Source organism: Nerophis ophidion, linkage group LG11, assembly GCF_033978795.1.
Source record: "Nerophis ophidion isolate RoL-2023_Sa linkage group LG11, RoL_Noph_v1.0, whole genome shotgun sequence".
Taxonomy (NCBI): Eukaryota; Metazoa; Chordata; class Actinopteri; order Syngnathiformes; family Syngnathidae; genus Nerophis; species Nerophis ophidion.
In genome coordinates this window covers 51,780,927-51,806,977 of record NC_084621.1, presented here as the reverse complement: position 1 = coordinate 51,806,977, position 26,051 = coordinate 51,780,927, and the positions used below count along the sequence as shown (strand labels likewise).

Below are 26,051 nucleotides of genomic sequence, written 5' to 3'. Positions count from 1 at the left end.
GATAGGAAAATGCATTTTTAGACAATGTTATTTGCCTGAGTGGCTAGGAGACTCTGAGAGTAACAAGCAAAAATCGGTAGAAAATGGATTAGAAAGGACAGATTTACAAAAATTGTATTTATTTTTTTTTTTTACTTGGAACTTCCCGCGGGCCAGAGCTCGAACGCTGGCGGGCCGGATCTGGCCCGCGGGCTGTAGATTGGGGGCCCCTGCTTTAAAGCATTCCATGCATTCCTAAAATGATATTAGAATTGCCTCTAGGTCAATATAGGTGAAATCATTTTACTGATGTTTGCTTTTATATATAACAACAAGAGGATCAGGAAGGAGTGGTTTCATGTGTGCTTTACCTTCAAGGAATACTGGCTGAACCTCCACTTGCTCTGAATAATGGCGACAGCAATGAGAGCAGCGATGCTGGTAAGTAGGAGCAACAGAACTGCGGCAATACGACACTTATAGCCCATTTTCCCCTTCGAAGCCATTTCCTGTAGACAAATGGAAATACCAAGTTGTGCGTCTCTCACTAAAAGCTTCCAAAGTGATGTTTTGTTGGCAGGTTGGGAGCAATTAAAGTTCAGGTTATTTAATACAAGAAGGAAATTAAATAGTTTCAATATTAATTTTATTGATGCAGTGAGTACTGTGTTTTTCTCCTAAACTTGCATAATAGGAAGAAAGTTATAAATATTTTGGTTCTTGCAAACACTTGTATGTTATCTCTAATAAAACCCCGGATCATTTCCAATACAACTGAAACATTGATTTTAGGACTTTAGGAGGGTAGGAGTTACCTTTGACCATAAACATTGATGTGTCTGTTCACTTTAGAAGTACAACCAACTAATATTTGTAACTATTGCTAACATTGATATGTAGAGAAAACACTTGTATTACTCATCAGTCCGGTCAGTTTTAAAGCATGGCAGAATGAGTTCTGTTGCAGTTCTTAATGGAATATTATAGTTAATACTTTTACACAGATTTACTCACAAAATGTGTATGTAAAATATTGCATGATTTAAGTGTGTATCTATAAGTGTGTGCATTTGTCTATAGCTATTTATTATATCATTCATATCTGTCTGCATCCGTTGAAATTATGTATGTGGTATATGTATCTATTTCTAGAAGGATATCATTAAAATACTGCACTGTAGAAATACTGTTATCTATTTTCATGTATTTATTACATTCCATATCCTAAATGTCCATTTCAACACATTACAACCAGCTTTTTTTTTCACTTTATTTGCAGTGTTTTGTTCTCTTGCATGTTTGTCTGGACAGGAGAATACATAAACTTTGAGATATGATGCAGCTGACCTGATGATATTCCTTGATAATAGTTTGAGAAGAATGTTTTTGTGTTATTCATAAGACTACTACTTTTCAGTTTTGTATATATGGACTATTGTGTGTGAAGTCCTACTTAAGGTCAAATTCAATTTAAGAATTAGGCCATCAAGTTAAGCTAAATGTTGTGATGGTTGATAAAATCTGGATGAAGGATATTTCTTTTTATTTTACTTGGTTTTTTTGCTGTACTTTAAAGCCAAATGCTCATTGGTGTATTTTAAGTTTTTGTTCAATATTTAATGTTACTTTACAAATTGTTTGTTATACATGTTAACTGCCATGCATGTCATAAGGCACACTGCAACCTATTGAGTTCATATAAATGCCAAATGATCTAAAATACTGTATACAGTGTTTTTATTCTTCAATCAGTTCATATACACATATTTGGCGTTAAAGATGTTATTAAACTTAATAGCGTGTTAAATAACGAAATAAAAAATGACGTCTTTGTTAGTTTGCTGAGTAACTTGTTACTCTTACAATGAGGTAACTGAGTAACAAACTCAATTACTCTTTGGGAGAAGTAAATTGTAACTGTAACTAATTATTTCTTAAAAGGTAAGATAACCAACACTGATTAGGTGACAATAGTTCTTGTAAGAAAAAAGCCATTTTTTTACAGGGAAAACACAATCAAGTTTTTTTTTTTGCTATTAGTTGAAGGATTGAAACAGCACACCATGCTTTTTCCACACCTTAAACAAGGGGTGTCCAAACTACTGCCCGCGGGCCAAGTGCAGCCTGTGAAAGATCACAAGTTCAACATGAGATTGGCCCGCAGGGAGATTTTTCACCTCCGTGTGGTGGAGAGCAGACGACGGTCATCGGATGTATATTTCACTATTGAGCTGTAATGGCACAGCATCAATATATATGACCCAATCCAAACAACTTTCCCCTCTCATAGTGTAAATTAACTATAACCAACAAATAAAGTCAACACATGGTCACAAATAACACACTTCCTCATTAAACTTTGTGGACATTATAAAACCAAATTACACATACATAAAATCCATTAAATTCATGATGGGTAATGCAAAACAGTATTTCTCCATGTTTGGCACATTTAGCTGCTTGATATTTGTGCTTGATTACTAAATGTCAAGGAAGTTGTCACGTCAGAGAAAGAAACAAGGAAAGAGTCGAACTTTCACATACTTAGTATTCATGGTTTTATCGTTTATACTTCAATCATTCATGTTGCATTGTCGTCACGGTCTGATGGGAGGGTTGTTAAAGTTGAAGGAATTGAAGCAATGTGTTGTTGTTAAGTCTGTGATAGCTTGCTTTAATCAATGCAAACTGAAGTGTTATTTTAGCACAAAAGATTGTTGTAACGCTACAATCCACGCTCTGCTGTGTGGCAAAAGAATAAGCTTTTTTTAAATTTGTATATGCGTGTCCATGTGTATGTGTGCACGAGCGCATCCATAAAATTAAAGTGATTACTCTCGAGAGTAAACTGATTACTCTCGAGAATATGGCTTTTGCGCAGTTTATACTGTAGTTGTACATGTTTGACAAACTTCCCTCTTTAATTTGGTATGAAAATAAAATGCATACTAAAAACATTGCAATCGCAGATTAAGTGTGAAAAAAGCTGTGTAATGTGATCACAGTTCACTCTGACCCCGAGTTTCCACTGAATACAGTACGGCCGCAGACCGGCATACGCGCTTCAGCGGACTCAAAAAACATGAAATAAAGGTGTTTAATAAGTACCTCACCATGTTTATTTGTTGAGTCTCTTTGCTCATGCAAAATTAAACATCATTAATGTAGATTGAAAAATTATTTGTGAATAATCAAATCAACATTAATCCAAAGCAACCCAGCGATTAATTGGATTAAAATGTGTAATCGCTTCACAACTTTAATTACGACTAGTATAATGAATTTTTAACAAGATAATACATTTTTAACAATTCAAATTAATAGTGTGCTGTACAAGAGCCAGCAATGTATATATTTAATTTGGAGAAAGGAGAGTTGCTGAAGGTTGAATACCTTTGACTCTGGTAAAAAAGTTGTCCTGGTCTCCATTATGTAAATACTAATGTTGTACAGTGCTTTTTCAACCTTAGTATGCTTTTCAGCTTCGAGTTTTAGTTATAATGAAGTCTAAAATAAATATTTGAGTTTTCCTTGGTCATTAGCATAAGACGCTGTAATGTGAGAATGTTTACCAATGTGCTTCTCTTTTTAGTTTAAACAATTCCACATGCAATATGCTGTTCTCACAAACGATTTGTCGGTGGTTCATTTAAAAAAAAACTAAACTCTCATATTTTATACTATTCTTAAATTTATTAATTTAAATAACTTTTGCTGCTGTACCCGTATACTACAATTCAGCTTAAAAGCATGAACATGGCCACAGCATATACAAACTGTAAAAATAGCTTTATAAAACATGCCCAAGTAAAGGTGATTAGTTTTGATTGACTCCTCTCTGAGCTGCCACCTTATCGTGGTAGAGGAGTTTGCGTGACCCAATGATCCTAGGAGCTATGTTGTCCGGGGGCTTTAAGCCCCCTGGCAGGGTCTCCCAAGGCAAACTGGTCTTAGGTGAGGAGGAGACCAGACAAGGAGCAGCTCGAAGATCTCTATGAAAAGTCAAAACAATGGACCCGGATTTCCCTTGCCCCGACACGGGTCACCGGGGCCCCCCTCTGGAGCCAGGACCGGAGTTGGGGCACGATGGCGAGCGCCTGGTGGCCGGGCCTGTTCCCATGGGGCCCGGCCGGGCACAGCCCAAAGAGGCAACGTGGGTCCCCCCTCCAATGGGCTCACCACCCATAGCAGGGGCCATAGAGGTCGGGTGCAATGTGAGCTGGGCGGCAGCCGAAGGCAGGGCACTTGGCGGTCCGATCCTCGGCTATAAAAGCTAGCTCTTGGGACGTGGAACGTCACCTCACTAGGGGGGAAGGAGCCTGAGCTAGTGCGCGAAGTGGAGAAGTTCCGGCTGGATATAGTCGGACTCACTTCGACGCACAGGAAGGGCTCTGGAACCAGTTCTCTCTAGAGAGGCTGGACTCTCTTCCACTCTGGCGTGGCCAGCAGTGAGAGGCGACGGGCCGGGGTGGCAATTCTCATTGCCCCCTGGCTCAAAGCCTGCAAGTTGGAGTTCAACCTAGTGGACGATAGGGTAGCTTCGCTCCGCCTTCGGGTGGAGGGACGGGTCCTGACTGTTGTTTGTGCTTACGCACCAAACAGCAGTTCAGAGTACCCACTCTTTTTGGGTACACTCGAAGGAGTACTGGAGAGTGCACCCTCGGGTGATTCCCTTGTTCTGCTGGGGGACTTCAACGCTCATGTTGGCAACGACAGTGAAACCTGGAGAGGCGTGATTGGGAAAAATGGCCGCCCGGATCTGAACCCGAGTGGTGTTTTGTTATTGGACTTTTGTGCTCGTCACAGTTTGTCCATAACAAACACCATGTTCAAACATAACGGTGTCCATATGTGCACTTGGCACCAGGACACCCTAGGCCGCAGTTCCATGATCGACTTTGTAGTTGTGTCATTGGATTTGCAACCTCATGTTTTGGACACTTGGGTGAAGAGAGGGGCGGAGCTTTCTACCAATCACCACCTGGTGGTGAGTTGGTTGCAATGGTGGGGGAGGATGCCGTACAGACCTGGCAGGCCCAAATGCATTGTGAGGGTTTGCTGGGAACGTCTGGCAGAGTCTCCTGTCAGAGAAAGTTTCAATTCCCACCTCCGTAAGAACTTTGAACATGTCACGAGGGAGGTGCTGGACATTGAATCCGAGTGGACCATGCTCTGCACCTCTATTTTCAAGGTGGCTGATTGGAGCTGTGGCCGCAAGGTAGTTGGTGCCTGTCGGAGCGGTAATCCTAGAACCCGTTGGTGGACACCGGCGGGGACGGATGCCGTCAAGCTGAAGAAGGAGTCCTATTGGGTTCTTTTGGCCAGAGGCAGTGGACAGGTACCGACAGGCCAAACGGTGTGCAGCTTCAGCGGTCACGGAGGCAAAAACTCGGACATGGGAGGAGTTCGGGGAAGCCATGGAAAACGACTTCCGGACGGCTTCGAAGCGATTCTGGACCACCATCCGCCGCCTCAGGAAGGGGAAGCAGTGCACTATCAACACCGTGTATGGTGCGGATGGTGTTCTGCTGACCTCAACTGCGGATGTTGTGGATAGGTTGAAGGAATACTTCTAAGACCTCTTCAATCCCACCAACACGTCTTCCTATGAGGAATCAGTTCCTGGGGAATCTGTGGTGGGTTCTCCTATTTCTGGGGCTGAGGTTGCTGAGGTAGTTAAAAAGCTCCTCGGTGGCAAGGCCCCAGAGGTGGATGAGATCCGCCCGGAGCTCCTTAAGGCTCTGGATGCTGTGGGGCTGTCTTGGTTGACAAGACTCTGCAGTATTGCGTGCACATTGGGGGTGGTACCTTTGGATATGCAGACCGGGATGGTGGTCCCTCTCTTTAAGAAGGGAGACCGGAGGGTGTGTTCCAACTATCGTGGGATCACACTCCTCAGCCTTTCCGGTAAGGTTTATTCAATTGTACTGCAGAGGAGGCCACGCCGGATAGTCGGACCTCGGATTCAGGAAGAACAGTGTGCTTTTCGTCCTGGTCGTGGAACTGTGGACCAGCTCTATACTCTCGGCAAGGTTCTTGAGGGTGCATGGGAGTTTGCCCAACCAGTCTACATGTGCTTTGTGGACTTGGATAAGGCATTCAACCGTGTCCCTCGGGAAGTCCTCTGGGGAGTGCTCAGAGAGTATGGGGTATCGGACTGTGTTATTGTGGCGGTCTGCTCCCTGTACGATCAGTGTCAGAGCTTGGTCCGTATTGTCGGCAGTAAGTCGGACACATTTCCAGTGAGGGTTGGACTGGTCAGGATGCCACCCAAATGCCTCCCTAGGGAGGTGTTTAGGGCACGTCCGACCGGTAGGAGGCCACGGGGAAGACCCAGGACACGTTGGGAAGACTATGTCTCCCGGCTGACCTGGTAACGCCTCCGGATTCCCCGGGAAAAGTTAGTCCAAGTGGCTTGGGAGAGGGAAGCCTGGGCTTCCCTGCTTAGGCTGCTGCCCCCGCGACCCGACCTCGGATAAGCGCAAGAAGATGGATGGATGGATGGAGTTTTGATTGACATTGCAACAGATCAAAATGCTGATTGTTGTAGTTGTGCTGTAGTTTTGCCAAAAGTAATGTTCACTAACTTAGCTGTTAAGCATTTTTGAAGAAAATATATCCGTTGAAATTCTAGTTTGAAATATCAAAGTCACTGAAATATGCGTGAACTAAAATATGCGCGCAAGCATGCCTTACATCATCAAAATGCTCCTTATTACAATATAAAAGGAATTTCAATCTCAAACATGGCAGATCAGGGCTGCATCTGGCAAAATTTTGGCTCCAAGCAGCATTTTATTTTGATGTGCCCCTCTCTCTCAAAAAAAATCACAATATTTTAAGTTATTTTTATATTTTTTTAGTCAAACTCGAATTTGATTTAATGCATGTTTTGTATTAAAGTGATTAATGTAAATATAAAATCGAAACATAAATTAATCTACACATTTCCAACCGAGGGCAAGCACAACACTAACACAGTGGACTATTGGGGGCAGTTAAATGCAAAGGGAGAGAAATTTGCCATTATATGCTTATCATTGACAGAGCAGGAAGAGGCTAGAAATACGACTGTGGTCGGATGTCATATTAAGCGCCTCGTCATTCAATATTATACATGTTCTACTTCATGCAAAACCTGGCTTCCCACGGATTGTGATGTACGTCTACAGAGGGCAGATGGTCGACCCTGCCTGGCAGATAGTTTACCTTTTTTAAGTGCGAGAAAATGAGTGTGGTAAAACATAATCGAATGAGAACGAGACACCTTTTTTTCCTGGAACTCACTAAAAACATGTAGTAACACAAGCTCATTGAACAATGACTTTACTAGCAGACAGAGTAAAACGTCTTTGTCTGAGGAACTAAAGACCATTCAATTGCAAAACATGACTTTGTAGGTCGAGTTTTTTTCTTGTTAAATTAAAGACAAGCCCGGTGCTCTTAAACCAGCATGTGTTCATGTATTATGATGTGTCCTATCAAAAATGTCACATTTGTTAATGAAATATTTGATAACACTACAAATGCAGTTTGCAGGGTCTCATGACTATATTTCTGCATAAATTGTCAAACTTCCATAAGGTAAAAAAATTGCCTTTAACATAAAGACGAAGAGAACACAGGAAAGTTTGGACACAGACAACACCCAGTGTATTCATGTTGTAACGACTGGTAGTTCAAGACACATTTTTGCACATGCTGCTGCCTCTGTTTGTATGAACTGGTCCTCGAGCAAGTGATGCATTTGATTATTATTAATTCTTGTCAAATAATGTAAAACAGCAGGATATCATTGAAAAGAGACATGCTTCTTACCTCCAGGAACAACTACAGATGGTGAGTCTCAAAAGGAGATGAAGAGACTGATTATTCTTCTGTGAGTGGGTGAGGTCTTCAGATTTACTGTCCCGCAAGGAACAGGAGTGGTGTACCCCAAACAAAACACAGAGCGAAGAAGGGGCGGGATGAAGGAGTGTCATGTACAAGCTCCTGATTTCACCACTCCCACCACCACCATCATTAGTGCATTATAGCAGCCCCCCGTAGGGAAGAACGTAACATAATGTAATGAGTGACACAGCCTGTTTGGCACCCTGGGCAAGCAACTCCTCTGACACCACTTCCCACACACACCACCACCTGAGGCGCACTTGCCCTTGAAAAAAGTTAGGATTTGAATATATATATATATATATATATATATATATATATATATATATATATTTCAGGAAAATTAAAATTCCAGCAGCAGTGTACAGAGTTATAATATAATTATAACTCTTATAGTGGGGTTATAATGGAAACAAAATGGAAAAATATTACAATAAGAGTAAAAAAAAACAATAAGAATAAAAATATAACCGTAAAATAAAAATATAAGAAGAGAAACTAGGCAGTAGTGACCATGTTATGAAAACGTATTGCACTGTTATTGTTTTGCATCCCCTGTCATCCTACTACCCCTCACCCGCCTCCCCAGAGAGAAATTGTACAGTTCCCATCCTCACCTATGGTCATGAGCTATGGGTCATGACCGAAAGGATAAGTTCACGGGTACAAGCGGCCGAAATGGGTTTCCTCCGCCTTGTGGCGAGGCCCTCCCTTAGAAATAGGGTGAGAAACTCTGTCATCCGGGAGGAACTCAAAGTAAAGCCGCTGCTTCTCCACATCGAGAGGAGCCAGATGAGGTGCTTCGGGCATCTGGTCAGGATGCCACCCAAACGCCTCCCTAGGGAGGTGATCAAGGCACGTCCAACCGGTAGGAGGCCACTGGGAAGACCCAGGACACGTTAGGAAGACCATGTCTCCCGGCTGGCCTGGGAACGCCTCGGGATACCCCGGGAAGAGCTAAACGAAGTGACTGGGGAGAGGGAAGTCTGTGCTTCCCTGCTTAGGCTGCTTCCCCCACGACCCGACCTCGGATAAGCGGAAGAAAATGGATGGATGGATGGAGTTGTGGACAAAGGGGTGTACCTCACCCCACCCTTCCTTGTAAAAGACTGAGCATTTTTTGGGAAGTTGTTTTTATACCCAATCATGGCACCCACCTGTTCCCAATTAGCCTGCACACCTGTGGGAGGTTCCAAATAAGTGTTTGATGAGCATCCCTCAACTTTATCAGTATTTATTGCCACCTTTCCCAACTTCTTTGTCACATATTGCTGGCATCAAATTCTAAAGTTAAGGATTATTTGCAAAAAAAAAATGTTTATCACTTTCAACATCAAATATGTTGTCTTTGTAGCATATGTAACTGAATATGGGTTGAAAATGATTTGCAAATCATTTTATTCCGTTTATATTTACATCTAACACAATTTCCCAACTCATATGGAAACGGGGTTTTTATATATCCATCCATCCATTTTCTACCGCTTATTCCCTTTCGGGGTCGCGGGGGGCGCTGGCGCCTATCTCAGCTACAATCGGGCGGAAGGCGGGGTACACCCTGGACAAGTCGCCACCTCATCACTATATATATATATATATATAGGCAGTCCACATTAGCCACTGCAAATTTGCCGCTAATGCGAGCTGAGTCATCACTGGAGTAAGTCCCGTTTCACCTATGCGGAGAGCCCCCGCCCACACTCCAACAGAGGCAGACCACACTGGAAAGCTTGCAACGAACATCTACAACTAAGAAACATTCCATACTAATTACCACTGATTCAGAGACCAAAAAATATTGTGGTGCACGAGGCCAAAAGTTACAGTCAAATGCTCTGACTATAATGAAGACTGAGGAGGCACACAGGTAGTTTTTTTTTGGTAGGGATGCGTGAAAGAGAGTGTTTGTTTGTGTAAGAGAAAGTGTGCGTGTGTGAAGGCATGTGTGTTGTGTTGTGTCTGTGAATGACTGTGTGTCCGTTTTGTGTTTAATATGTTTTAAAAAAAAGCAAACATTTGCATGAAGCAAACATATTGTCCAGTGTCATGTTAATAGTTTTAAAACACTGATAGTTATTTGTCTAAAAGGTGCACCTATTTGTGTGTGTGGATATATATATAGGTTGGTAGAAGGTGGGGATCGAACCAGGAACCCTCTGGTTGCTGACACGACCACTCTCCCAACCCCGCCACACCCACCATCCCCGTATATATATATATATATATATATATATATATGATAGGATAGACTTTATTTCTCCCACAATAGGGAAATCTGTGTGTATATATATGCACATACATATCCGTATATACACACAATACTCATACATAAATGTATATACACATATGTAAATGCATGCATACATTTATATACACATGTGTACAAACAAATGCTCAAACACACATATATTTATATATGTTAGGAAAACACATGGCTGCCGTTTTGTTACCCCAAGATGCAAGAACATGGAGAGCTGAGAGCAGGTAAGATGACTTTAATTATCATCAAACAAAAACACGAAGCAGTCTTGCAAACAGAAGTTCCGAACATAGAATTATCTTTAAACACTGAGGAGTGCTCGAGTGAAAACATGAATAGACATATGTTGATCGGCAGCCGGTGTGGACCGACTGCCAATCAACGGCAAGTCAGGAGAAAACAGTCCTCCGCGGAACAAACAGGAAATTAAACAAAATAAGAGCACTGACGGGAAGTAAATACAAAATCAAGGAAAACCAACAGAAATTAAGTGACATATCGTCAAAATATACATACATACACACATGTATTCATGCTGTCAATTTTGTTCTTTAACATATTAATCTAATTTAGATTTTTATTAGCCTGTATGATTTAAATTAACTTAAAAAAAGACCCCAATATTCGAACACAAATGCAATTTTATTTTCAGAATGTTATTTGTGTAAAACTTAAGTCTAATCAGGGTGTATTTTGGAGGAACATTTGCCAGCAAGCACACCACTCCGAGTCTCCTCACTCAACATTGCACTGACAAATGCATTGATCTGATTACTGACCGTACAATAATCTGCACCACTTTATGGTAACCATCCAAGGTTGAAGTAAAGGAGCACGTACAGTCAAAATACTAAGTACTTACGCTTTGATAGTGATAGTATAAAAAATGTGGATTGCTCTTGCCTTGATTGTCAAATATGTTTTAGGTAATGTAACCTGTGACATTTCTACCCAGATAAACGCTTTTTATAATCTGTGCATTTAGTGTTGTACTTATGACTGGGGACACATTTTCTGGGCGCACTTAAATATGCTGACTTTTTATGAAACCCCTTCTAACTTCATGTATGATTGATGAAATTAGTCCAAATTCACAAAAAGTGTTTTAGTTGATGCTACCAATGTACAAAATAGACCACATGACGCTAGTATGTCCGTTGAGGAACATGAATATATTACATTAATAAAAACATATAAATATATTTGGTTTTGATATAATAATTCATTTCATCTTTAGATAGATTAAAAACACCAATGGGAGCATTTTAGATTTGCCGGACTCAATTTCACCTATTTGACTGATGAAAGTATACAGTGGGGCAAAAAAGTATTTAGTCAGCCACCGATTGTGCAAGTTTTCCCACTTAAAATGATGACAGAAGTCTGTAATTTTCATCACAGGTACACTCCAACTGTGAGAGATAGAATGTGAAAAAAATCCAGGAATTCACATTGTAGGAATTTTAAATAATTTATTTGTAAATTATGGTGGAAACTAAGTATTTGGTCAACCTTTCAAAGCTCTGACTGATGGAAGGAGGTTTTGGCTCAAAATCTCACGATTCATGGCCCCATTCATTCTTTCCTTAATACGGATCAATCGTCCTGTCCCCTTAGGAGAAAAACAGCCCCAAAGCATGATGTTTCCATCCCCATGCTTCACAGTAGGTTTGGTGTTCTTGGGATGCAATTCAGTATTCTTCTTCCTCCAAACACGACGAGTTGAGTTTGTACTAAAAAGTTATATTTTGGTTTCATCTCACCACATGACATTCTCCCAATCCTCTGCTGTATGATCCATGTATCCATTTTGGTATAAACTCAACTCGTCATGTTTGGAGGAAGAAGAAGTTGCATCCCAAGAACACCAGACCTACTGTGAAGCATGGGGGTGGAAACATCATGCTTTGGGGCTGTTTTTCTGCTAAGGGGACAGGACAATTGATCCGTGTTAAGGAAAGAATGAATGGGGCCGTGTATCTTGAGATTTTGAGCCAAAACCTCCTTCCATCAGTGAGAGCTTTGAAAGGTTGACCAAATACTTATTTTCCACCATAATTTACAAATCAATTCTTTAAAATTCCTACAATGTGAATTCCTGGATTTTTTTTTTCACATTCTGTCTCTCACAGTTGAAGTGTACCTATTATGAAATTACAAACCTCTGTCATCATTTTAAGTGGGAGAACTTGCACATTCGGTGGCTGACTAAATACTTGTTTACCCCACTGTAACATAATTTATTCATAAAGTATAAAAAAATCAACAATTGAAGATAGAATACTATTAAACTGCAACATGTAAGTGTCAAAATACCCATTATGATTTGTATATTTTCAGAATGTGTTTGGTCTATTTTTAAACAAAGACTAGTTGTCTTTATTTTTAGATTATCATACCATTGATTTTACCAGTCCGGCCCAGTTTATTGTCGATTTTTCCCGTGTGGCCCCTACGCTAAAATTAGTTTGATGCCCCTGTCATCCACACATATTATTTCCAGCTCAGTGTAATAATACATAAAAGAGACATAGTGATTGATCTGTGTGGGCTTTACAAGATGCTGACACACCAACTGCATGACATCATGCACTGCAAACATGTTTAAACTTGTTTAAAACATAAAAAGCATGTTTTGAAAAGAGTCTTCCCTGCTGTGAGATGTTAACCCCTTGTGCTAATGGTAAAAAAAGGCATTTTTTACGTCTATATACGATAAATACTGGTATAGATAAGCAATATTGAAATTGGTACCGTTATCAATAAAATCCTAATGATAAACATGCCTAATGCAAAGTGTACAATATAATACTTGCAAATGAGACTCAAATATAATAACAAAACATGATAAAACAACTTTACAACACAGTTACCGTAATCACCATTATCATCTTATTTTTAAGTGTTTAATATTTTATTTTATTAAACAATTTACATTTAATAATGCACAACATTATTGGCTTTATTTTAGCAGAGAACAATTTTGGCATTCAATAATATGATTGAATGAATCTAATCAACATACAAGACAACTTCTCTTTTAGTAGCAAGTAAGCAAACACAGGCTCCTAATATGACTGCTTAAGTGTGCAGTAACATATGGTGTCATTCCCATTATTTCATTTTGTCATTATCAATTATCCCATTGTGAGGGACAAACTTTAGAAAATTGAATATTAATGTACTTGTTTATTTACTGTTAATGTCTGCTTACTTTCCGTTTTAACATGTTCTATCTACACTTGTAACACGCACCTTTTCTTCTGTTGTCTGGATACTTTACATTGGTTTTAGGTGATACTACACATTTTGGTATCAGTCCAATACCAAGTAGTTACAGGGTCACACATAGGTCATGATTAAAGTTTTTTGTGTCCGGAGACCAGAGCAGGGGCTGGCAACCCAAAATATTGACAGAATTGCTCAACAACTTGAGTTTATTTCCAAATTTTAAAATAGCAAAATAAAGTTAATATATACGTCTTAAATCAAATGATATTCTTCTTGACTTATAGTTGGTTATTAGTGTTGCCTGGTGGACAGCAAAGATTTACACTGTTTTTTTTTCCGTCTCTGATATTTTTCTATGATCACTACTAGCAGCATTCTGTTTAACGTCACACAATCCACAATCATTGGCAATTGCTTGTATTCCGACACGTGACTTCTTGGAAGTGAAAACCAGTGGTGGTCAACCAGGCTAGGATGACTGTTGTACAGCAAGCAGCGCGCAAACTATCTGAGTTCAAAAGAGGCTTAAATCCTCCTGCAAAAAGCAGATACGAGCAGAAAAATGTGTTTACGCAATGGACTAAATCCATATTCCTTATCAAAAAAAGATTTGTCAAGTGATAAAAGATTATATGTCGGTCCCTTTCCCAGACATATTTAAGTATTGTGCTCCATACACCATTCTGCACGACAAAACAGATGGAAACTTGGAAAAGCATGGTGGTATTAAACTTCTTTGTGTGTAGCTGGGTCAAGGAAATTGGTATTTAGACTCTCCTGGATAAATATGCATCGTTTTTGCTTGTGTAGGGTTGCATTTTTAGGATTTAAGTTTGGGTCTACTAATGTTTCTTGGTGTTGCTGATGTTACGTGTAGTGTGTTCTTCCTCCCATCCATCCATCCATTTTCTACCGCTTATTCCCTTTTGGGGTCGCGGGGGGCGCTGGCGCCTATCTCAGCTACAATCGGGCGGAAGGCGGGGTACACCCTGGACAAGTCGCCACTCATCGCAGGGCCAACACAGATAGACAGTGTTCTTCCTGTCTTCATCAAAATATGACTATAGATGTGTATGTGCTGAAAGCTTCATTTACTATTGCTGCCTTTTGTAAAAGCTTAACCCTTATTAGGTTTTGCTCACATTGCTTTCTTTTATTCAGACAGGCCGAGTTGGTGCTTTTCGAAACACTCGAAACAAAAGTGTTTAAGAAATACAAATAATATCAAGATAATACTTAAAAGTTAATTATAAACACTAAACACTGTTAGCAATGCATCCATTCTCCCTCTACGATCTCCATTCTGCTTCTGCTTGTAAGCACTCCGTGCGTCTGCATTGACTAACATGCGCTTCTGGTCGGTTTATCAGCAAAGTGACAGCGGCGCATCGTCTTGTTCGGAAAAAAACATGCACCAGTATGGTACCGTTTTTGTTTTGTTAGTACTGTGGTGCACTGACAAAGCTTAACCTATTGTCACTATAACAATCTACAAGGTTAATATAGTTTGCTTCTCTTTCTTCCCCTCCATTTATCTGCTTTATTTTGTATTTGAACAATTGTATTGTTGATAATAGAGGTAATTATTGTTAATATTCATTATTGATAGTGCTATTGCTATTGGTATTTGTATTGATCTATTTGTAGTGTAATAATGTTCATTGTCATTTCTGTATTATTATTTATTTCATTAACTGCTTCCTTGCTATCACTTTTACCATAAGGCTTGTACATATCCTAACTGATGTTGTTCTATTGTTGTTATTGTTATTGTTGTGTTTGCTGTTGTTGTTGTTATCCCCCTCTTGTCCCCAAAATGTCCCCCTTTGTCTTCCTTTTTTTCTCTTTCCATCCCCTCCTGCTCCGGCCCGGCTGCACCCAATAATAAAATAAATACATTTAATAAAGTCAAATACAAATAGGGCAACAAGAGAAGAATCCCACACTTCTCTTTTGTAAAGGAAATTTGTACACCCGAAATGGGCATCTACAAAAGCACATCAACTATATGATTTGCCTGAGAAGCTGGACAGGACAAAAAAAATAAAAAAAGTACCATGGTGTTTAATTAGTACAGGTATACCGTGTAACTCTACCTCTTACCCAAACTGAACTCGAATAAGCTCCAGCTCACTCATGAACGTGCATAGGCTAATAAATAAATATTTAGCTATTAACTGTGTTATATTGGTGATACTTCACTATGCATTAGAGCAAGGAGAGAGTCTGAGCTAAGTGGATAAACTTTGGCGCCAGCAGCCAGACCTACGGCCTAACCCGATTATTTCTGTATTTTAAGCCGTAAATTTAGCAGGAAACCAATGCAAACTTTAAGCCATTTTACAGTCATAGTGGAACAACTTCTTGTGATTGTCTAAAACCCTGCAGCAATCATTTTCTAAACAATGTAGGCAAATATTAATAGGTTATGTGGACTGAGCTCCAATAGGATCTTCTAGTCAGAAGGATCTGACATCACAATCTGATTCAGTGGGTGGTAAATGAAGACTAGTTTTAGTAAAGTCTTATGTGACGGGAAGTGGGCTGAACTGAATTAAGTCAGATGACATTTACATTAGATAGATAATGATAGAGATAGAGAAAGTAACACTCCAGAAACACCTGCTTTTCTTGCTGTGGAAATGGTTTTGTTTGACTTCCTGTTGCGGTTGACTAAGGCTGAAATCCGGAAGCAGAGGCTGAGACAAGGGGCTTTTCAAAAGTATCAAAGTGGAAGGGCCTCAAAATGTAAAAAACGATAGGGCAAGGGAATTAATACAACTAAAAAAGGAGCATTGCGACAGAAGGACTTGATAATGAAGTATAAACCAAAAGAGTGCTACCACAAAGCCACTAGCAGGACAGGCAGACAAATTACAACAACTTAATAGAAAAAAAACTCCAAACACTGCTTACCGCAAAAACAAGAGAAAATACTATAACTCGGGAGTAGATGAGATCAGCAAGCATAGGATGGTCGATGGTTACAAGCTCCAAGAGACATGGCTGAAACTGTGAAGAAAAGCCAATAAATACAATGACGCCTGCTTTTTTTCTTTTATTTCCGGCAGGCTGGACGAATATTGCTGCCCCCCAAGGACATTATGGTGTTTGTATCAGCACCTCTGATATTAGTATACAATTCATTCTTTTGAAGAAATGTTAATACTGCTTTTGCACATTCTTGATGTTCCCAGCTAGGAATGTTCTCTAGTGAAGGGTCTTTAGTTCCAGTTCCCGGACAGTTTTGCATACATGACGGCTCTTTTCATTATATTTGTTGCATACTGTAAAAATATTATTGACGCTCTCTTCTTCGCCACATGTGCATTTTCCATTAGTGTGTTTAACCATCATTAGTTAGCGCTAGTGATGGGTTGATGAGGCGTCATGAAGCGTTTCGACACATCGCCAAACTGTATTGATACTGTGTCACTAAATACTGACATCTGCTGGACATTAAAAATCCCTACAGGCAACCTATGGACCGACTCAACTGACACTGATTTTATGACCTAGTATATACAATAATATGAACTATGTCATTGTATTTTATTTAGGATTATTTCATATCTTCATTTAAATAAAAATATATTTTTATCTTTATTAGATACAGTCAATAAATCATGTGAACATGTATCATAACATGGAAATCTAACAGAACGTGTTGTGAATGAAGATGCTTGTGGACTGGGAATTTATTTAATTTAATTTTTTTACACATTTTTATTTAAAAAAAAAACAGTTTTTCCAACGTATTCAATTTTAGACAATTTCTCTTCTTAGTTATCATTTCACGGCGGAAATCTTTCTTTTTGCCTGAGGCTGCGCCATGATCTCCGACGACGATAAATTACAAATGACCAACGACAGAAGTGCGGAGATTCTGTTGGCAGCAGCATCTCCTTGACAGATGCGCTTCCTTATAAACATAGTTTGGCGCGCAGGCGTCAGTTCGACACAGTTCGCGTATCGGTCACGCGACCGAAACAGCTCATGATCTAGGGCTATATAAGTAAACATTGTTTGATTGATTGATGATCGGTCACGTGACTTTCTAAAAGCGGTACCCGCACCGACACAGGGTTTTGCTCTATGAGCTCGACGCATGCGCCAATGCATCGGTGTTGCCAGACCCATCACTAGTTAGCGCACAGCCCGCTTACCATTTTAAAGCCTTACGTGCATTTGATATTGGTCTACATTGAAAGTACTGCCTCTGTTTCCACTGTTTTTGCTACATTTTAGAAATGTCTTACTCTATTAAACTCCTCCACTCTACTCTTCCATACCGTATTTGTATTCTCATCACATCTCTATTTCTCATCCTTTTTGCTGCATTGCCATCCTCCTCATTCCCCTGTACCTCCATATGTGCTGGTACCCAAACAAAGCAAACAGTGTATTTGCCTCACCAATCAAATCCATTCTAGCCTCGCCCTTCCTACCTTTCGACGCCACCAATATTCCTAGCGAATTCGAACATATACAGTGGGGCAAAAAATTATTTTTTGTTCTCCCACTTAAAATAATGACAGAGATCCAAGAATTCACACTGTAGTAATTTTGAAGAATTTATTTGTAAATAATGGTGGAAAATAAGTATTTGGTCAACCATTCAAAGCTCTCACTGATGGAAGGAGGTTTTGGCTCAAACTCTCACGATACATGGCCCCATTCATTCTTTCCTTAATAACACGGATCAATCGTCCTGTCCCCTTAGCAGAAACATAGCCCCAAAGAATGATGTTTCCACCCCCATGCTTCACAGTAGGTAAGGTGTTCTTGGGATGCAACTCAGTATTCTTCTTCCTTCAAACACGACGAGTTGAGTTTATACCAAAATGGATGATACAGCAGAGGATTGGGAGAATGTCATGTGGTCAGATGAAAACAAAATAGAACTTTTTGGTTTTTGGTTCCATGTATCCATTTTGGTATAAACTCAACTCGTCATGTTTGGAGGACCTACCTGACAAAACATCTTATTAATATTAAATAGGACATGGCTGATTACGTTTCCCTGTGGGTTTCCATTGATAGCAGTTTTTGAAGTCCCCACACAGCCTCACTTGGATGGTCTTTACCCTTAAAACATCCATCCGTTTTCTACCACTTTTTCCCTTTGGGGTCGCGGGGGCGCTGGAGCCTCTCTCAGCTACAATCAGGCGGAAGGCGTTGTACACCCTGGACAAGTCGCCACCTTATCGCAGGGCCAACACGGATAGACAGACAACATTCACACTCACATTCACACACTAGGGCCAATTTAGTGTTGCCAATCAACCTATCCCCAGGTGCATGTCTTTGGAAGTGGGAGGAAGCCGGAGTACACGGAGAGAACCCACGCAGTCACAGGGAGGACATGCAAACTCCACACAGAAAGATCCCGAGCCCGGGATTGAACTCAGGACTACTGCCACCATTATTTATCAAATTTTCAATTCTTCTCTCACTATCATACAGCTTTATACTTTATCCCTCATTTCACAACATATCATACACAGCAGGATAACCAAGAACCACCCCTTCAACAGCTTCTTCGTTCGCTAATGCCTTCCTGATGTCCAGATCTATTGTCACGATTAAGTCCATGATGGAATGACCTTCCTTAACCCCATTTTGAGAAGGAACAAAAAAAACCTCTGTTTCTCAAGCATGTACACCAGTATATCTGTAACCATGCTTTTTATTATTCTACGCAACATTAATGCAATTGTTCAGTATGATGCAGGATCACTTGCTGGTTGACCAGATCCACGCACTGAACCAACAGTTGAGTGTTTCCATTCCTTCGACAATTTGCCTTCTTGCTTTACTACATTAGTTAAAGCAGGAATGTCACTTCTTTCTGGTCCGACACCTGCCTGCTGCTGCCAAGAACTTAAATAGCGCCTCTGACTGATTGCCATGTGTCACCAGCTGCTGATTGTTGCTCCGCCCAGCCTCAGGGTCCTGGAAGTATGCACAATGCAGGAAGTTAACAGGACAGCAAAAATAAGAGCTCACTAGGCAAAACAGGATGTGAGAATTCCTTCTTTGTCGTGATTTATGTGCGAGCAAGGCATCACCAATGCCAAACAGATGCAAGTGAACAGACTGTGGGACTTATGTCTAACATGTGTTTCTTTCCCCATATGAACTGTTATTATCTGCTACAGCACTGCTTCCACGTATGATGGATTTTAGTAGTAGGTCATATTCAGCTACTTTTCCATCTTTACATCACCTAAAAATACTAATGATCAGTGATTGGCAGTCCTCTACCACTTGCCATGTCTGTTCCATCAAGCATGAGAGCAGAATGAGAACATAGTAACTATTGGTGTGAATTTTCTTATTCTGAACTTTCACATTCATTTAGTAACTGTAGTAAGTGAACACAACCCTAAAAGTGCTAAGACAAACAAAGCAAATTTAAGGCAAAAAGCAATTCAAACCAAAATAAAAACTTGTTTAATGAGCAATTTAACACAAAAAATGTTTTATGGGTATAAGATGTAAATCAGTGGCTGATTGCATACTTTCCAGGGGTGGGCAATTAATTTTTACCGGTGGCCGCATGAGCAACCTGAGCATTGCTAGAGGGCCACAACGGCAATATTTCAATTAAATTTTGCTCAAATTATTTTTGATATACTGTAAGATGAATAATAATAATAATAAAAATTGTGATTTCAATTAACCTATCATAACTTTATACAAAAGCAGATTTCTTTTGATGGTTTTATTTTTAACAGTGTCTTAGTCAACACTTCCTGATGTGTAATACAATGCAAAAATGTCCATTTCTGTCACTTTATCCTGCATCCTCTTTACAAGTCCAACATTTTTCCCCGTCAGATTTGGACGACCATCTGTTGTCACACCTTCCAGCTTGTCCCATTTCAGTCCTAACAAGTCCAAACACACATTTACCTCTGTGAACAAGTCATTACCTGTGGTTGTCCCTTTAATTGACAGCATGGTTGCCAGCTACTCTGTGATTTGAAAGTCTGCAGTTGTCCCATGTAAGAAGATGAGCACCAGCTCTCATACAAAGCCAGCAAAAAACATTCAAAGTCGGCCGTTCTATTCTTCAGCTGAAGCTCCAAGTGTGCAGCAATGGTCTCAACCCGCCTCGTTACAGTGCGTCGGGAGAGTGACACGTTCTCAAATGTGCCCCTCTTTTCCGGGTATATCAGCGCAACAGAGTCCAAAAAGCACTCCTTAATAAACTCTTCATCAGAAAACGCCTTACTTTTTCTGGCGATTATGCGAGAAATGACAAAACTTGTCCTGACCACTGCATATTTAAGGGTGTGAAATTTGGCAAAAAGTCCTTGTTGGGTTTGCGGTTTTACCATCGACGCATCAGTCTCCCTTGCGCGCGCTTCATCAGACAGATTATGGTATTTTTCCTCCTGCTTTGTCGTGTAGTGGCGATTCAAAATATATTCTTTAAACACAGTTTAGTTTAGTTTAGTTTATTAAGGATCCCCATTAGTCTACACCGCAGTGGAGGCTATTGTTCCTGGGGTCCAGCAACCTGTGTACCACCAATTAAGAACACGGCCTTACCTTTCATCTCTGTAAAGAAACACTTGGCAGTCCATATCTTGTTGAAAACACAGTATTTGTCATCAACCTTTCTTTTTTTAGCGTGAGCGGACATCTTAGTGGTAACCGGGCATCACGTGTCGCTGTGCACCTTCACTCACAGGTTACACACGGACATTCGCCCATGTCACGGCTACTCTGTCGTTCCAAAATGGTTTCAAAAAAATAAAGATTGCAGAGTAGCCTTGAGGAGGAGGTTTGACGCACTAAATTCCACAATAATACTCGCGGAGATATTTCTATATTCAAAAAATGTTGATCATTTATTTTCACAAACAAAAAATAGTCACCGTGGTTGACTTTCTATATCAGGGGTGTCAAACTCAAATACAGAGTGGGCCAAAATTTAAAACTGAACAAAGCCGCGGGCCAAGGTTAAACAAATGAACCTTTTAATATGGACCCAAACAAGTTTTGCATTGAATATTGAACAAGCAAGGCTTACAAAACTTTATAGTGACATGCAAAATGTAGTTTCAAATAATAATAATTAAAAAATATCAATTGCATATCAAATCAAATTTAAATAAAAATTGAATGCCTCATTTCTATTTGCAGCCTTCTGAGGTAAATATCAAAATAAACTTTTTCCACAGGCTAATAATAAATTTGAAAATAAAACAACAATAATGAATGAGTCAAAGATTCAAGCCTTGAAGTAGCAAGAGAAAGTTCATGAATAAAACCTTAATTATTGCTCAGTTTGCTACACTGATTTGCTTTAACACCGAATATGGAACAAGCAAGGCTTATAACTTAACAGTGCAAAATCAACTTTTAAAAAAGCAAACAAAAAAACATCAATTGTATATTAAATACAATTTAAATCATACATTTAATGGCTCTTTTCCATTTGCAGCATTCTGAGGTAAATATCAACATTAACTTTTTCCACAGGCTAATAAATCTTAAAATAAAATAAAAATGAGGTGGGCAGGGTTTGGTGATAGTGGTTGGTGTATATTGTCGGAAGAGTTAGTGCTGCAAGGGTGTCTGGGTATTTGTTCTGTTGTGTTTATGTTGTGTTACGGTGCGGATGTTCTCCCGAAATGTGTTTGTCATTCTTGTTTGGTGTGGCTTCACAGTGTGGCCCATACTTGTAACAGTGTTAAAGTTGTTAATACGGCCACCCTCAGTGTGACCTGTATGGTTGTTGACCAAGTATGCCTTGCATTCACTTACGTGTGTAAAAGCCGCGTGTATTATGTGATTTACCCGGCACGCTGTTTGCATGGAGGAAAAGCGGACGTGACGACATATTGTAGACAACGCTAAAGGCAGTGACTTTTAGGCACGCCCCCAATATTGTTGTCTGGGTGGAAATCAGGAGAAATTCAGGAGAATGGTTGGAAAATCAGGAGGGTTGGCAAGAATGAGTATTAGCGACGAATGTGGTGTTATAATACCGGTGGGCCAGCTCTAATGTTAATTTGATATTGCCTCAAAGGCCAAATGAAATTGCACGGCGGGCCAAATTTGGCCCGCGGGCCAGAGTTTGACACCCATGTTCTATATAATCAAAAATAAACTTATTTAGTGGTAAACAAACAATATCACTCCTCACTCCTTCAATATGGCAGACGGACAAAGGCAGCGCCCAGCTGTGCTGTCCTCCTAATTATAGGAGGAAGTTGCGTGAGCAGCTGAAAACAATCAATCAATCATAATTCATCTAAAACATCCAATAAATATTCAACATCTTCATTAGAAATATTGAATTAGATTGTCAAAACAATAAATAAATAAATAATATAAATAGGCTCCAACATCCCGGCCCCTAATTGTGTGCTTTAGTCAAAACAGTTACATAAATAATAATATTCAAAAGGAGCCATAATAGATCAATACAATTATCCATCCATCCATTTCCTACCGCTTATTCCCTTTCGGGGTCGCGGGGGGCAATTATGTTCTTCAAATTCAAAATTGAGTTACTTGAGTTACTAGTCAAGTTTCAAAGTCCATAGTCATATCTGAAGCGGTCATCGAGTCATCAAGGATGGAGTACTGAATCCCCCTTCAGTCCATCAAGCTGCTTTCATTAGCAGCCAGAGCTTCTATTGGTCGTTGAACCGTGTTGGTTTTGGTTTTAACCAAAACACTTATTACGAAACCTTTGGCATCTGGAATTTCTTTACAATACGGTCCACCGTCCATGTGTTTCCTTAAGTCCAGCAGTATTTTTCCTTGTTGCATGGTCCATAGTCTTGTTATGCATTTCCTTGTTCCATGGCTTTGTTCGCATCCATCTGTCATGGTGGTCATCTGAGGCACTCAGCATGGCGTTATCCAGGTTGAGCAAACGGGTGTTCACGTCTTAGATTTCATACTACGACTCGTCCTTCTGAACTTTGTCCTTTTTGAATGTCTCTTCCTTGGTGGTCTTCTCCTTGTGAACTTTGGGATGTTTTCTTTAGGAGGAATGCCGATGTCTTTCTTTCGCTCTAAAGTTATCCTGAGGTGTGACTTTGTCTTTATGCCGGAAAGACAGTGGCAGAGGATCGTGACCATCTTTGAGAAACACTGAACTGGAGGCGTTCTCCATAGAATATTTATCCTTGACTGACATCTAATTTTTCTCCCCATACATGTTTTCAGAGAAACCCTGGTTATGTAGTCTGATGAGGAGGTCTTTCTGCTCAATTACTGAGATTCTGTTAGTTGACACTGCAATGTTCTGTAGCACTGCAACTGAGTGGTCCAGTTACCACCCATCCCAGTACGGTTTGGACTGCATAAGGTCCATCCTTTTGACTCTTTATTATGTTCCATGGCTCCATTGCACGAGGAACATCAGTCCCAATAAGAAGTTTGACGTCTGCCTCAATTTCCTTCAAGTCGATGCCACCAAGATATGGCCACCTCTTCAAGTCAGTCTTTGTGATAATGTTTTTCTTTGAGACAGGTATCTTGCTCTGTGTAAACACTTTTGGCAGGTCCAGATATGTGAACCCTTCCAAGTCTCCAAACTTCAGTCGTTTGACCTCATAGGTCTTCGCAGGCTTTTCCTGTCCCATTGTTCGCAAAAGAATTATTGTTTTGCGTCCTTTCACATTCAGCTTGTCCATTAGATTTTCTGTGCAGAATGTTGCTGTGCTGCCGGGATCGAGGAAGGCATAGGTCTGAACATACTTTTCCTGCCTTAACTCTGACTGGCACGATTGCAAGTGCATAGTCTTTCCCGGCCCCGGTTGCATCACCGGCTGAAACAAGGGCAATGCCAACAGGGGTTTCTTCTGTCTCAGCTGTGGGCTTTGCTTGATTTTCCTGTTTTGGGAATGTTTCACTTGAAATATGAAGTGTGGTAAGATGTTTCATTTTGCAAACCTGACACACTGATCTTCTTTTACAATATTTGCTTAGATGACCTTTTATTAGGCAACCAAAACAATGTCCTTGTGTTCTTAAAAATTCAACCTTTTTGTCATGTGACTGTGTTTTGAATTCTGAGCAGTCATTCAGAGCATGTTTGCCATGACAATATCCACATAAAGGAATGATACCACTGGGCGTGGTTTGAGCAGGTTGTTGTGGAACAGATGATTATTTTTTTAGCTACTGAAGTAGCAAAGCTGCTGCTTCTGCTTGGTTTTGATCCATTTGTGCTTCTTGGGAGAGGCCTTTTCCTTGTTTGGTCCTGAATGTCTCCAAACAACGGATCCAAAAGCATCTTGGCATGGTTTTCCACAAAATCCACAAAGTTGTTGAATCTGATCCTCCTTCCAGTCCTCTGTTGTGTCTCAAAAGCTGTGCTGCGCCACTTTTCTCTGAGCTTGTAGGGTAGTTTGGATGTAATCAGCCTTAGGTTCGATGGGATATCAAGTTCCTCCAAATTCTGTAAATCTTGCATTACATTACATCATCCTCTCAAATACAGTGCATATGCATGTAGCATTCTCCCATCCTAAGCTTTAATCGCTGTCCAATTCAAGGCTTTTTCCAAATAAGCTCCCGAAATGTTCATCTGATTTCCAAAATGTTCTTTTAAGAGGCACCTTGCTTCATTATAGCCCCTACTGGCTTCTATGTGCAAACAGCTGCGAACCAAGTCTCTTGGCAAACCAGAGGTAAACTGCTCAAGGTAGTAGAGTCGGTCTTGATTATTATCAGTCTTGTCTTCAATCAAGTGTTCAAATGCATGGATAAAAGACTGATATGCCAGTGGGTTACCATCAAACACAGACATCTCTCTTGCTGGTAGTAGAGACAGTTTTGCTGTGAGACAATGAGTTTTGCAATGTCACTTTGTCTTTCAATAACCATATTCAAGTTATCATGAGCAGCATTAATGACCACATTATCTTGTACAGAGTGATTTATTATTTGAGTCTGATTTACACTCTGGGTCCTGTGTTCTTCAGTTGTGTTTTTGTTTTGAGGTTTATTTAGATCTTCTGATGTGTTGGTGTTCCATTTAGGTAAAGGTCTGTGGAGACTTGAGATGGTTTGGGGAAGTGGGGTCTTGGGTATTGCACTGAACTCTAGATAGTCCACATTCCTCTTCATAGTTTCTCTTTCATGGTGAGAATCATAATACTCAGTCATGGGTTCCTGAGCCACCTCAATACTTTCATGAATCAAATCGCTTTGAAGGATTTGTATTTGAGCAGTTGATGCTGCGAGGTCTGCTTCCAACTCCATTTACTCCATATTCGCTTTAAGCTTTCTTTCCTCCAGTTGCAAGGTGTGTTTTTCCTTCAGTGCAGCTGCTCGAGCCGTTGTAGCAGCCCGGTCCGGTTTGGCCTTTTTTAATTCTGAGGACACTGAGGAACATCTGGAGGCTTTTGATCCAGTGGCAGACTTTGATTTGTGAGATACATTTAAAATGCTGTCCAGTGGTCCAACTTTTGATTGTGCAAATTTTCTTTTCCATGTTTCAACATCTTTCATGAAATAATTCAAATTTATTATTCTGGGTTTATACCAGTCATAATAATCATTTTCCTTTTCCTCTTCAGAGAGCAATTCTTGCCCAAAGTTGTGAGCATTTTTAAATTCATCCACAGCTTCTTTAAATACTTCTAAATCATTATTGACTTTATCAGCATTTGTAACCTCAGTCATCAAAGTCTTTATTGCATTTAGCGTC

The 26,051-nt window shown here is 40.1% G+C and overlaps 1 protein-coding gene across 4 annotated transcripts in view; it reads right to left on the bottom strand.

Annotated features, from left to right (window-relative positions):
• The window catches only part of entpd3 (ectonucleoside triphosphate diphosphohydrolase 3), a 45,146-nt gene extending 37,118 nt beyond the window's left edge, over positions 1 to 8,028 (bottom strand). For 3 of the 4 annotated variants that reach the window (XM_061916231.1, XM_061916232.1, XM_061916234.1), the window contains exons 1-2: positions 7,798 to 8,025; positions 351 to 488 (exon numbers count right to left, since the gene is read on the bottom strand). In XM_061916231.1, the coding sequence (XP_061772215.1) occupies positions 351 to 485 (135 nt within the window). In that variant the 5' untranslated portion in view covers positions 486 to 488; positions 7,798 to 8,025. Of the gene's footprint in view, positions 1 to 350; positions 489 to 7,797 lie in introns of all 4 variants that reach the window. The other variant, XM_061916233.1, reaches the window with a different exon arrangement.
• Positions 8,029 to 26,051: the final 18,023 nt, after the last annotated feature.